Raw genomic sequence first — 14,794 nt, 5'->3', positions numbered from 1 at the left:
GGAGGAGACCTATTCACTTTTAATTAGTTAAGGTAACAACAAATTATTCTATTTGTAGGAATTGTATTTAGTACTCTATGTATATGATCTAGTTTAATCCACACTTTTCTTCACATACTATGTGAGTGAAAAAATATTACATTGAATTTCAGGAAACTTGGCTCTTTCAGTAGTTTGCTATGTGATACATGATGTAAAATTTGTCAGATTTTGTTATCTTCACCTATCAAAAGGATTTTTGGCAGTTAAATTTTTTTTTAAGTTTTTATTTAAATTCTAGTTAGTTAACATATAGTGTAGCATTGGTGTCAAGAGGTGAATGTAGCTATTCATCACTCACATATAACACCACGTGCTCATCACATTAAGTACCCTTCTTAACCCCATCACCCATTTTAGCTCATCCCCTGGTCACCTCCCCTTTAGGAGCCCTCAGTCTGTTCTCTATCCATTGAGAGTCTTTTATCAGTTGCCTCCCACTCTTTTTTTCCCCTTCCCCTATGTTCATCTATTTTGTTTCTTAAATTCCACATATGAATGAAATCATATGGTATTTGTCTTTCTCTGACTGACTTATTTCACTTAATGTAACACACTGTAGCTCCAAAGTGCTTATGATCTTTAATGTCTTTCAGCTTTAATATCAAGACTTTTGCTTTTCATAGATGGGAAAATGTTTATACATATAAAATCTTATGCAGTGTAATACAGTAATCTAATATATTATAAAACCATGAGGAGTAAATGAACCCAGTGACTCAAAAAGATATATTAACTAGAGATTGAGAAAGTGAGGCTTAGAAAATGTTAGTTACAAGCCCAAGGTCACACAGCAGACTTTCAATCTTATTATTCTTCTAAGTCTACAGTGGTAGCTCTGGTGATGATGAACAAGAACACTACTAGTAAGTGAAACTGTGACAAGAGCAGAGAGGAGAACAGAAAAAGTGTCCTGTAGTAGAGTGCGGTTGTCTATTGACAATGTTACTCATTGATGTGTAAGGAACGTGATAAAGAATGTAGCTAGTGTAATGCCTAAAAAATCTAGAAATTACACCCCTATATAAGTTTCTGTATTATGCTGTTTTCTTTTAAACAATTCTCTTTCTTTTTTAAGACTCCCTTGGAAAGTGTTCCGGGTAACCTTTCTCCTATCAAGGACCCTGATAGACTTCTTCAGGATGTTGATATTAATCGCCTTCGTGCAGTCGTCTTTCGGGATGTGGTAAGTTGTACCTGCCTGATTTCCCAGGAAAAAATCTTCCACCGTCATTTGTGTAAAAACTTTCAATTTTATAAGAAAGCTGCAATTACAACCAGATGTCCTAATGTTAGAGGTTGTTGGTTTAGAACATATTTCTGATTGTAAAGTGGTTGAGCCTTTGTTTTCTCTGAAAGCTTATTGATACATCTTTTTTTTAGATGAAATAAATTTTTAATTTACATTGTGTGTATACTAAGACTGTAGGGATAACCTTGAAACATTGCAATTCATTTTAAACACCTACTTTCTCTTTTAGTATTCCTTGCTCCATCTCTAGGTACTGGCTATTTTGTTATTATTAGTGTTCCTTGTACTATGGATAAAAAAAGATTAATTCATTAAGGTGTTCGTGGCAATTACATTTTTTTTAATTTTTTAAACATTTATTCATTTTTTTGAGAGACAGAGTCAGAGCACGAGCAAGGGAGGGGCAGGGAGAGAGGGACACACAGAATCTAAAGCAGGCTCCAGGCCCTAAGCTGTTAGCACACAGTCTGACGTGGGGCTCGAACCCATGAACTGTGAGATCATGACCTGAGCCAAAAGTCGGATGCTTAACCAACTTAGCCACCCAGGTGCCCTGGCAATTACTTTTTTGAGGGGCAGCAATTTTTTAAAAGAAGATGTACGCTTTAAAAATATAGATATTTATGAGAATTTGAGTTACAAAAGTAGCTTTATAAAGCTTAAGGTAAAGATAGCTTACAAGGTGGTCTCTTGGAACATCCCATGTATATGAACACTTGAGTAAAAATAAGATTGGCCTTTTCACAAGTCACATAGAAACATATATAGTGTTTCACAGCAGATTCAAGTTGACAGGACTTCTTAATATATTTTCCAGCATTTTAGATTCTGTTTTTCTTATTTTAATTATTTATGAGACAGAGAAAAAAGTTTATATTTTAAATTTATACTTAATAAATTGGATGAATCCTAGTTAAAACATATTTTAGTCACACAGCAATAATATTACATGGAAGGACTATATTACAGAAAAATTGTTATTCTTTTTAATGTATATCAGTTGTTATAAAACACTAGAGAAATTAACATACCAACAGAAAATCAGAGAGTGGACATAAATTATGAAAGATAAGGTAACAAATACATGATCAAGTCAGTATCACTGGTAGTCAAAGGAATGCAAATTAAAATAACAGTGAGGAATTTTTACTATTAGACACATTTTTTTAAGATTTAAAATTTTTATTATTTTGAGAGACAGAGCATGCAAGCTGGGGAGGGGCAGAGAGGGAGACAGAAAATCCCAAGTTCAGAGCCTGGTATGGGGCTCGAACTCATGAGCTATGAGATCATAAGCTGAGCCAAAATTAAGAGTCAGACACTTAGCTAAATGAGTTACCCGGGCAAGTAAAAACATTTAATAATAATAATAGCTAGCACTTAAGGGTGCATTGAAACGTGCTATGTCCTATATCACTGGTAGACATTTAAGCTGGATAAACGTTCTGAATAGTTCTTTTCTGTTATGTGTTAAAACTCTTAAAATATTGGTGCCCTGTGACCCAGTGGTTCTACTGAGAAGTTATCTGACTTCATGTACTTATCAAAGATGCCTACAGGAAAATTGGCAACAATACAAATTTCTAACAATAGAGCTTCAGCTTAATAGATCATAGTATATTCATTCAGTAGGACACTATGCAGCCATTAAAATCTTATTTTTGAGGAAAAATTAGTACTTAGAAGAATGGTCATGATATGTTTTAAGGCAAAGCAGCAGTAAACAAAAGTATTTACATAAATACTACATTTTAATGTTGAGTGCACGTATATGTACATGTGCAGCTTTACAAAAAAGACTAGAAGCGGCAAGATGGCGGAGAAGTAAGGAGCCCCATTACCTCCGTCCACCCACAATTATCAAACTGAGAAGAATTAAAAAGCCACAGCGCTCTGATCTCCAAGAACGGAGGTGTGCGGACAGACCCCTTATCGACAGCGGTCTCATGGTTGCCTGAGTGAGTGCAAACTGGGACCAGAGACTTTAGGGGAGGGAGCGCAGGGTCACGAGACAAAGCACCCAGAGGCTTGGCGCTGGACCCGCTGAAACCAGCGTGTCCACAGGCGACCAGCTCTGTGGACAGCCACGCGGGTGGGGCGGCCGTGAGACGGAGACGGACAGTTCCTCGGACAGCAGACAGCCGCAGGCGCGGGGCGCCGGGTGTCCAGAGGCGCACAGACCTTCACAGCCCGCGGCACCGCCGGGCAAGGCAGGCGAGAGACCAGGGCAAGAGAAGCAGAGACTGAATCACTCACAGCGCAATCCCTGCAGAGGAGTGACTCAGCCCGGGACTGAGGCCACTGAGCGCTGAGAGGGAGATCCGTCCCTTCAGCGGGGGCGTTCGGTCAGGCCCCGCAGCCCCCTGGCTTCAGGCGGAGCCAGGGGAGAACTCTGACTTCACAATCCCCCTATTCAATCCCAACCAGAAAGCCGCCCGCGTGCAGGCGATTTTAACTGCGGTGGCAATATTGAGTGCGCAGGCAAGGACTTAGAAACCAGAACTTAGAAAACAGAAGCAATTAGATCTGCCCGAGGCACAAGAAGGTTGGACTCCAGAGAGCAGCTGGCAACGCATGGTCTGAGGGGAGCTTGGGGTGCCCGTTGCCATTCTTCTCCCTGCATCCACCAAGGCGGGCCTCATAGAGCAGCCCCTGAGACCCGACCCACCTACACCAAGCCACGCCCATCCGCGCTGGAGAGCTGCTGCGCTTTTGCTTATTCACGTTAATCGGGTTTTTTTCTTAATATTTTTAATTTTTAATTTTTTCCTCTGTCTTCTCTTTACTATTTTCCTATTTCCTTCTTTTCTCCCTTTCTCCCTGGAGTCTGGGAAAGACCAACATTTAGGCACTGCTGTGCTTAGATCAACTCTTAACCATCCAGATAATTTTTCCTTTATCTCATCCTTATCTCCCCCAACCCTCCCTGCTCTCAGACTGTCCTTTATCTCTGACTGTCCTGTCCCCCCACACTCCCTGGCTGCTTTTTTTTCTTTTTGTTTTTTTCTTTTCTTTTTATTCTCCTCTCTTTTCTTTCCTGTTCCTTTTTTTATCCCCTTTAGGTTTACTTCTTTATCAGTACATTTGTGTGCTTGTGTTCTTTTTGTGTTTGTCTGTTTTCCTTTTCAAGGCTACCTCAAGAAACAACCCAAAGCACACATAGTGAAAAGTCGTAAATATCGCTGAGTAGGTAAATAAATGAATGAGAGGCATAACAAGAGAAACTGAGAGACACTATTAAAAGAACGCCTCCTGAAACGACAGACACTAGACACTGAAAGAGCCTCCTTCTGTAGAGGAATACTAATAAACGCACAGTGCAGAATGAGCTTTCAAAACTCACAAGAGACAGAAAACTAGCCAAAATGATGAAATGAAAGAACTCTCCTTCAAAGAAACCCAGGAAGAAATCACAGCTACAGAACTGCTCAGAACAGAAACAACATAACTCAAAGAATTTAGAACTATTGTCATAAAATTAATTGCTGGGCTTGAATAAAACATAGAAGCTATCAGAGAAGATATTGATACAAAGTCTAGGAACCTTCAAAATAGCTGTGACAAGTTAGAAAAGGCTATAAATGAGATGAATAATAAAATGGAGGCTGCCACTGCACGGATTGAAGAAGCAGAGAGGAGAATAGGTGAATTAGAAGAAGACACAGTTATAGCAAAAGAGGCAGAGAAAAAGAGAGAGAAAATGATTCCGGAGCACGAAAGGAGAATCAGAGACCTGAGTGATACAGTCAAACGGAACAATGTCTGTATCATAGGAGTTCCTGAAGAGGAAGACAAAGATAGAGAGCTTGAAGGCATACTAGACCAAAATATACACAAAAATTTCCCCAATCTGGGGAAAGAGAAAGACACTGAAATTCAAGAGACATACTGAACTCCCCTAAGATGTAACGTAAACCAACCTTCAGCACGGCATATCATAGTGAAACTGGCAAAATATAAAGATAAAGAGAGACTTCTGAAAGCAGCTAGGGAGAAAAGGGCCTTAACATACAAAGGGAAACCTATCAGAGTGGTTACAGACTTATCTACTGAAACTTGGCAGGCCAGAAAGGAATGGTAGGAAATCTTCAATGTGATGAACAGAAAGAATATGCAACCAAGAATTCTTTATCCAACGAGCCTGTCATTCAAAATAGAAGAGGAGATAAAAGTTTTCCCAAATAAAAGTTGAGAGAATTCATCACCACCAAACTGCCCTACAAGAAATCCTAAGAGGGACTGTATGAGGGAAATGTAGTAAGGAATAAGGTACTGGAGACATCACTACAATCATGCACTCTACAGGGAACACAATGAATCTAAACCCACATTTTTCAATAATAACACTGAATGTCAGTGGACTAAATGCTCCAGTCAAACGACACAGGGAAGCAGAATGGATAAAAAAAAACCAAAACCCATCTATTTGCTGTGTACAAGAGACTCACCTTAGACATCAAGACACCTTCAGATTTAAAGTAAGAGGATGGAGAAATATCTACCATGTGACTGGGCGCCAGAAGAAAGCTGGAGTAGCCATATTTATATTGGACAAACTGGACTTTAAAATAAAGGCAGTAACAAAAGATGAAGAAGGACATTATATAATAATTACAGGGTCTCTACATCAAGAAGAGCTAACAATTATAAACGTCTATGTGCCGAATTTGGTAGCTCCTAAATACATAAAACAATTAGTCACAAACAGAAGCAATCTTATCGATAAGAATGTGCTAATAGCAGGGGACTTTAATACCCCACTTACAACAATGGATAGGTCAACCAGACAAAAAAATCACCAAAGAAACAATGGACCTGAATGGCACACTGGAGCAGATGGAATTAATAGATATATTTGGAACTCTGCATCCTGATGCTTGGGAATTCACTTTCTTCTCGAGTGCACATGGCACATTCTCCAAGACTGATCACATACTAGGTCATAAAACAGCCCTCCATAAATACAAAATAATTGAGATCATACCATGCATACTTTCAGATCACAATGCTATGAAACTTGAAATCACCCACAGGAAGAAGTCAGGAAAACCTCCAAAACTGTGGAAGTTAAAATCTACCCCACTAAAGAATGATTGGGTGAATCAGGCAATTAGAGAGGAAATTTAAAAAAATATATGGAGACAAATGAAAATGAGAATACAACAAATCAAACTCTCTGGGACTCAGCAAAGGCAGTCTTAAGAGGAAAGTTCATTGCAATCCAGGCCTAATTCAACAAACTAGAAAAAGCACAACTCAAAACCTAACAGAGCACCTAAGGAAACTAGAAAGGGAGCAGCAAGAACACCCCTAACCCAGCAAAAGAAAAGAAATAAAAAAGATCAGAGCAGAATTAAACAAGATAGAATCCACAGAAATATTTGAACAGATCAATGAAACCAAGAGTTGGTTTTTTGAAAAAAATAAAATTGATAGACCTCTAGGTAGGCTCCTCAGAAAGAAAAGAAAGAACATGCAAATAGACAAAACCATGAAGGAAAATGGATCTATTACAACAGATCCCTCAGAAATATAAGCAATCATCATAGATTACTATGAAAAATTATATGCCGACAAACTGGACAATATAGAAGAAATGGACAAATTCCTAAACACACATGCACTACCAAAATTCAAACAGGAAGAGACAGAAAATATGAACAGACCCATAACCAGTGAAGAAATCGAATCAGTTATCAAAAATCTCCCAGCGAATAAAAGCCCAGGGCCAGATGGATTCCCAGGGGAATTCTACCAGACGTTTAAAGCAGAGTTAACGCCGATCCTTCTTAAGCTATTCCAAAAAATAGAAATGGAAGGAAGACTACCAGACTCATTCTACGAAGCACATATCACTTTGATTCCTAAGCCAGGCAGAGACCCAACAAAAAAAGAGAACTACAGGCCAAGATCCTTAATGAATACAGATGCAAAAGTACTCAACAAGATACTAGCAAATCGAATTTAACAACATATAAAAAGTATTATCCATTATGATCTAGTGGGATTTATTTCTGGGTTGTAAGGCTGGTTCAATATTCACAAATCCATTAACGTGATACATCACATTAACAAAACAAAAGAAAAAATCATATGATCCTGTTGATAGATGCGGAGAAAGCATTTGACAAAATACAACATCTCTTCTTAATAAAAACCCTCGAAAAAATCAGGATAGAAGGAACTTAAACATCATAAAAGCCATTTACAAAAATCCCACAGCCAATGTTATCCTCAATGGGGAAAAACAGAGCTTTCCCCCTGAAATCAGAGACACAACAGGGATGTCCACTCTCACCACTGTTGTTTAACATAATGTTGGAAGTCCTAGCATCAGCAATCAGTCAACAAAAGGAAATAAAAGACATCAGAATTGGCAAAGAAGTCAAACTTTCCCTTTTCCAGATGACATGATACTCTACATGGAAAACCCAATCGACTCCACCAGAAGCCTTCTAGAACTGATCCATGAATTCAGTAAAGTTGCAGGATACAAAGTCAATCTACAGAAGTCAGCTGCATTCTTATACACCAAAAATGAAGCAACAGAAAGAGAAATCAAGAAACAGATCCCATTCACAATTGTATGGAAAACCATAAAATACCTAGGAATAAACCTAACCAAAGATGTAAAAGATCTGTATGATGAAAACTATAGAAGACTTATGAAGGAAACTGAAGAAGACACAAAGAAATGGAAAAACATTCCGTACGCATGGATCGGAAGAATAAACATTGTTAAAATGTCATTATTACCCAAAGCAATTTACATGTTCAGTGCAATCAAAGTTGCACCAGCATTCTTCTCAAAGCTAGAACAAACTATCTTAAAATTCGTATGGAACCACAAAAAACCCCTAATAGCCAAAGTAATATTGAAGAAGAAAACCAAAATGGGTTTTCCAATCCGAGACTTTAGCCTTTACTACAAAGCTGTCATCATCAAGACTGTACAGTACTGGCACAAAAACAGACACACGGACCAATGGAATAGAATAGAGAACCCAGAACTGGACCCACAAGTATATGGCCAATTAATCTTTGACAAAGCAGGAAAGAGTATCCAATGGAAAAAAGACAGCCTGTACACCGGTGGTGTTGGGAGAACTGGACAGTAACATGTAGAAAAATGTAATTAGACCACTTTCTTACACCATACACAAAAATAAACTCAAAATGGATAACGGATCTGAATGTGAGACAGGAAACCATAAAAACCATTGAGGAAAAAGCAGGAAATAGCCTCCTCAACCTCAATCGCAGCAATTTCTTCCTGGACACATCCCCAGAGGCAAAGGAATCAAGAACAAAAATGAACTATTGGGACCTCATCAAGATAAAAAGCTTCTGCAAGGCAAAGGAAACAATAAAAAAAACTAACAGGCAACTGACAGAATGGGAAAAGATAGTGGCAAATGGCATATCAGATAAAGGGCTAGAATCCAAAATATACAAGGAGCTCACTAAACTCCATACCTGAAAAATGGATAATCCAGTGAAGAAATGGGCAGAAGACCTGAATAGACATTTCTCCAATGAGGACATCCAGATGGCCTACAGACACATGAAACGATGCTCAACATCACTCATCATCAGGGAAATTCAAATCAAAACCACACTGAGATCCACCTCACACCAGTCAGAGTCCCAAAAATGAACAAATCAAGAGTCTATAGATGCTGGCGAGGATGTGGGAGAAACGGGCACCCTCCTACACTGTTGGTGGGAATGTAAACTGGTGCAGCTGCTCTGGAAAACAGTGTGGAGGCTCCTCAAAAAACTATCGATAGAACAAACTTCCCTATGACCCAGCAATAGTACTGCTAGGGATTTACCCAAAGGATACAGAAAGGCTGATGCATAGGAGCACATGTACCCCAATGTTCATAGCGGCACTTTCTACAATAGTGAAATCATGGAAAGAGCCTAAATGTCCATCACCTGATGAGTGGATCAAGAAGATGTGGTGTGTATATATAAATAGATATATGTGTATTTATATTTATATATACACAAAGGAATACTATATCGCAATGAGGCAGAATGAAATATGGCCATTTGTAGCAAAGTGGATGGACCTCGAGGGTGTCTTGCTAAGCAAAATAAGTCAGGCGGAGGACAGATACCATATGTTTGCACTCATAGGTCTAACAGGAGAAACCTAACAGAGGACCATAGGGAGAGGAAGGGGGAAAGAGAGCTGAGGAGAGAGAGGGACACAAATCATGAGACTATTGAATACTGAAAACAAACCATAGACTGATGGGGGAGGGGGAGAGGGGGAAGGGGGTGATGGTCATGTTGGGGGGAAAAGTGGGGAGAAGCACTGGGTGTTATATGGAATCCTATTTGAAAATAAACTATTAAAAAATTAAAAATATATTTAAAAAAACTAGAAAAAACATACCAAGTGCTGCTAATGATTCTCTCCAATCTTTTTTTTTTTTAATTGTTTGACATTTATTTATTTTTGAGAGGGAGAGAGAGAGTGCACCAGTGGGGAAGAGGCCGAGAGAGAGAGGGAGACACAAAATCCGAAGCAGGCTCCAGGCTCTAAGCTGTCAGCACAGAGCCCGAAGTGGGACTTGTACCCACAAGTGGTGACACCATGTCTTGAGCCGAAGTCGGACACTTATGACTGAGCCACCCAGGCACCCCATGATTACTTCCAGTTCTTATTTTATACTTTATTCTTTTATACTTTTTTGCATTTTCAAAAGTTCTATAATAAAATTATATTTCCTTTGTAATTAATAAATAATAAAATATATTTTTAAATGGATGATAGCATAAAACCATGATGTACAAGTCTCCCAATAATCTGAACTCTCATCCAGACTTGGAAAAAATTACTAACAGGTTAGTCACTTAGAAATGAGAATTATCCTGAAAAAAATATGCTGTGGAAACAATGTTTTTCACATGAAGATCAATTAAAACATGGAGCAAATCAAACCTAACATACAAGAGATTTATGTTAAGTGTGACATTGTTTAAATTGTTAATAAGTGCTACATTAGGTTATTGTGGTAGATTGTGACAATTTTCTCTAAGACTCCTAGATGTTAAATATGATAACCCAACAATGGTGCCTAGCTTTTTTCCTGAAAGATGGGAATTAAGTGTTCCCAAATGTACCTTTTAAACATCATCAAGGTAGTATTATTTGTGTTTGTTGAGCTTATAATGTGTTCCATACACTTAATATAAATCCTATACTTTCATTTAAGGGTTAAGAATAAGTTAAGACTCAGAAACATTAAGATTGCATAGGTAGTATGAGGTAGTCCTAACTCTAAGGTAGAGCTCTCCAAAATGTTCTCTGTTTCGTCACCATATTTTTATTTTATTTATTTGTTTATTTATTTACTTATCTATCTATTTATTAAGTTTCATTTAAATACCAATTAGTTAACATGCAAGTGCAATAGTAGTTTCTGGTGGACAATGTAGCGATTCAGCAGTTTAATACATTACCTGGTCCTCATCACAAGTGCCTCCCAAACCCCCGTCACCTATTGGAAGTGTTTGACAGTTGATAAACTTTAGACTCGATTGTGCATATCATGCCAAGAATTCTACTTGACATTTGACATTTTCGTGAATCAGTAGTCATTTTTAGTTGCCTTAATTTCAAAAACAAATGAGATCAAAAATTAGTTTTTCATGGAAATGTATATATACATTATATCTATGCATATAATATATAATAGATGTGGATATATCTTGCTCTTATTTGTTTTCCATGATGAAGACATTGGTGATTTAAACTCACATGAACTGTTTAAATCTAGGTAAAAGCATTGTGTGGCAAAATTTGCTATGTGGTAAGAAAAAGAATTAGACTTTAAAAATGAACTTTGTTTTCAGTGTTTTTGCCAGTAAGCTAAAATTTGGAAGGAAATTCATTATGCTTCTCTCTTTCTCTCTCTCTCTCAAGCCTAGATGATACTAGGTCACTTACATACAAAGTATATAAACTGAAGTAATTTTAATCCTTAAAAGCAGAATTAGAAATAGCATCCTGGTTGAAGCATTAAAAATTTTAAAGGATTTCAGAGTTAATTATATTACCAATTCAGGATTGAATAGTGGAGAGACCCATTTCTTAAGCAGATGGGAGAAACATAAGAGTTTATGTCTTCATAATAATAAAATACGTAGGAAAGACAATTAATTTGTATAAAAGTTGAGTTACTCTCCAGATGGTTAGCCTCTGAGTATGTTGTGCTTGGTTTTTAAAGACGTAACTGGGAAGAAGCACAATTGGTTTGCAGATCTGGGTTTGGAAAGAAAAGGCAACTGTTTGCATGGCATACATACAGGAGGTTTTCACTTGGCTAGGACAGCACTTCACAGTATCTGCTGTTTGCCAACTCCACAGCTTTGTAGTTGACATCCATTCATTCCACACATGCCTTTTAATTGTTGCACTGAATTTCCAACTGGTGGAAATGTATCATAGAATAGTATGGTTCATCACAGCTTGAGCCATGTTTGAATTCATTTCTGGTCAGTATCTTTGTGGATCTGATTACTTCAGTTTCCTTTAGAGGACTGTTTAGGCATTTGATTTTGCTCACTCTCTATATATTTATTCCATCAGCATTATAATCACAGGGTGTGTATTTCACACACTGTATAAGAAATTATATCTCTAGAAAAGCTGTCACCCACAGAGTATGAAATACTAAATTCATAATATTTCAGAACAAATTTCATCTGTTTTGGTTGTTCTTTCTGTTAGCAGTACTAATTCTATTTCATAATATTAAATTATTAGTAAATATGTCTTGTTTGCTTATGTTCTGACAAATGCACATAAATTCTGAATCTTGATGGCATTGGTGCTTAAATGAAGTAATACATACTAAGTGCCTTTAATGGAGTTGCTAGACTTTAATACATGTTTGCTTTCCTTATTTGTATCATACTATTTTTTTTTTTACCTGCTATTTATGATGGGCCACAATAATTACTTGCAGTTTTGGTTTGAAGTGTCACTTTTACTAGCTTGGAAAAAAAGATTTTCTAACCATTTACATTTGATTCCTTGGATATAGTCTAATTTGAAAGTGGTATTAGAGGTTATAAGTTTGCCTCCTTATCAATTTTTCACCTATGAGATAGTTATCTAGGCTTCACGGTTCTGTGCAGCTCTTTATATGTCACAAAGCATACTTGTAGAGTTATCTTTTCTAATAGATTGCAGTCTGCTTTTTAAAATTTAGTGTCTGTGTATCCTAACTTGACCAATTGTTTTCTGACCTTTTACCAATTTGTTGCAGTCCTCTGGAAAAACTCCCATTTTGTCATTGAACTTTTGAAGTTCAGAGCCTCAAATATTGACCGCATTTTAGAAGTCATTTTTCTAGTGCAAAATAATGGGATTGTTACTTCTTTTTAAACCACTTATGCATTCAAAGGTTGTCTTAGCTTTTCTTAAGCTGCCATATCACACTTCTAACTCACATTGAGCTGGTATTAAGTTCACATTCTGTGCTCCCCCATTGTCTTATTTCCCCTATTTTGTACTCATATAGTCTCCTCAGGTAGTAATATGTTAGAATTGTCCGTGTGTATCAATTACATTTTTATTCTATTCATTTTTTTAAGTTATAACATTTGGAACTATTGATTTTTATCCAGATATTATTCTTACAACCTTACACTTTTCGTATATTTTATACATACGCACACTCTGTTGTTATAGAGGTAATGGATAGTAATGGTGAAGGGGACAAAGAAATTTTGTGGCATATTCAGCACAATTTTAAAATTCTTATTTTTTGAAATTAAATTTCAACCTATAATTCAGGTGATATATTCCTGGAGTCTTGTATTTATACTTAAATGATACTACTTTCATAATAATATATACTTAGAAGTTTTAATACAAACTGAATGTCATATTTTCCATCCATAAAGAAAATGAAATAGGAGTTGTTTCTTGCACTCTGATAATTAAAAAACATGGAATGTCAGAGCTGCCTTCTCCTTTCCCGCAGGATGACAGCAAGCAAGCACAGTTCTTGGCTCTAGCTGTTGTTTACTTCATCTCGGTTCTGATGGTTTCCAAGTATCGTGACATACTAGAACCCCAGCGAGAGACCGCCAGAACCGGAAGCCAGCCAGGCAGAAACATCAGACAAGAAATAAATTCGCCAACGAGCACAGGTACTACTTTTTTTAATTATTTGAATTTTTATCACCATTTGTTTCCTTTTTACTTCATTTTTTACTAGATTTAAACTAGTCTTATTTATAAAATCACATCAAACATTTATAAATAGGTGGTATATAAATGCCAACTAAATATTCCTTAATTCCGTAAAAATGTGTATATTTCCATGATATTTGCTGTATTCTCATTTTATCATGCAATTTTAGTTTTAGTGTTTTCCATCTATTAATACAAATCATTTCCTACTTAATATGCAAATAATATATTTTAAATGTATTACTTTTTAACTATTATGAACACTTTGAATAAACCAAAATATAAATCTTTAGAGCCAAATTTAAAGATAGCTTCTTTCTTGCTTTTTCTCTTTCTCTCTCTGTCATTCTCTTTTGCCGTGTATAATTATTTAAGGATATAAATATTTTATCAGAAATTCATAATAAGCGAACATGCATTCTATACTTCATAACAAAGTTGCTTCCACTAAAATCAAAGACTTACAACAAGGGACCATCTTTGGTCATATTGTCTTTGTCATTTGGGGAAGATGCTTATGTTGTGGGAGTTCTCACATTATCAGCTTTGCCTACTCTGCTTGAAAATGGTAAACTAACATTTTGATATCATGGGGTGCCTTCTATCAGTTGCATTTTCTGCCATGTATTTATATCAAGTTTGTTTCTTGGTTGTTTGCAGTGTATCCTTGGTAACCTAGTCGTTATTTCAGTACCACTGGAATAATTTGTAATTGAGATTGTCTTTCCTAAATAAATGCATATGATAAATAAATAAAATAAAATGGATATTTTAAAAAGTGAGTAGAAATTAGTGGTCAAATCTCTGCATCTTGTTTTCCACGAGCATATCATATCTCCTTTTACCTTGCCATTGTGGAAATATGGATTAATTTTTAGCTATCATACCTAATTTTTGCATGCTATATTTACTTTGAACACATAAACATGACACTATTTCATTGTAGTATACTTTTAACTTTATTCTTTAAATTAAACATTATCGTTCCATTCCAGTTTATGTCTTTTGACCATTCAAACACTAAGACATTATGTTAACCAATTTTTTCTTGATTTTTAATGCATTCATATCAGCTTTGTATGTATTAAAAAAGCAACATTTTAGTCAGCCTTCCAGTTCTGATTTTGTGTGTGTGTTTGTCTTTCTGTATGTTGCCAAAATTACTTAACAAGTGTATGATTTCTCCTTTCTCTTAATATGTAACCTCTTTCCTTCCCCCAGAGATACAGTCCTTATTTCTAGTCCTGCTTGCATGTTGCAGTAATGCAGAGTTGTCCTGGATC

The 14,794-nt window shown here is 36.6% G+C and overlaps 1 protein-coding gene across 1 annotated transcript in view; it reads left to right on the top strand.

Annotated features, from left to right (window-relative positions):
• The window catches only part of NBEA (neurobeachin), a 655,079-nt gene that overhangs the window by 217,813 nt on the left and 422,472 nt on the right, over nt 1–14,794 (top strand). The window contains exons 28-29 of the mRNA XM_029938475.1: nt 1,118–1,225; nt 13,300–13,468. Coding sequence (XP_029794335.1) covers nt 1,118–1,225; nt 13,300–13,468 — 277 coding nt within the window. The remainder of the gene's footprint in view (nt 1–1,117; nt 1,226–13,299; nt 13,469–14,794) is intronic.

The sequence above is a fragment of the Suricata suricatta genome, chromosome 4, assembly GCF_006229205.1.
Source record: "Suricata suricatta isolate VVHF042 chromosome 4, meerkat_22Aug2017_6uvM2_HiC, whole genome shotgun sequence".
Classification (NCBI taxonomy): domain Eukaryota; kingdom Metazoa; phylum Chordata; class Mammalia; order Carnivora; family Herpestidae; genus Suricata; species Suricata suricatta.
Note: the sequence above shows the minus strand (reverse complement) of the source record. Positions and strands in the feature narration are given on the sequence as shown.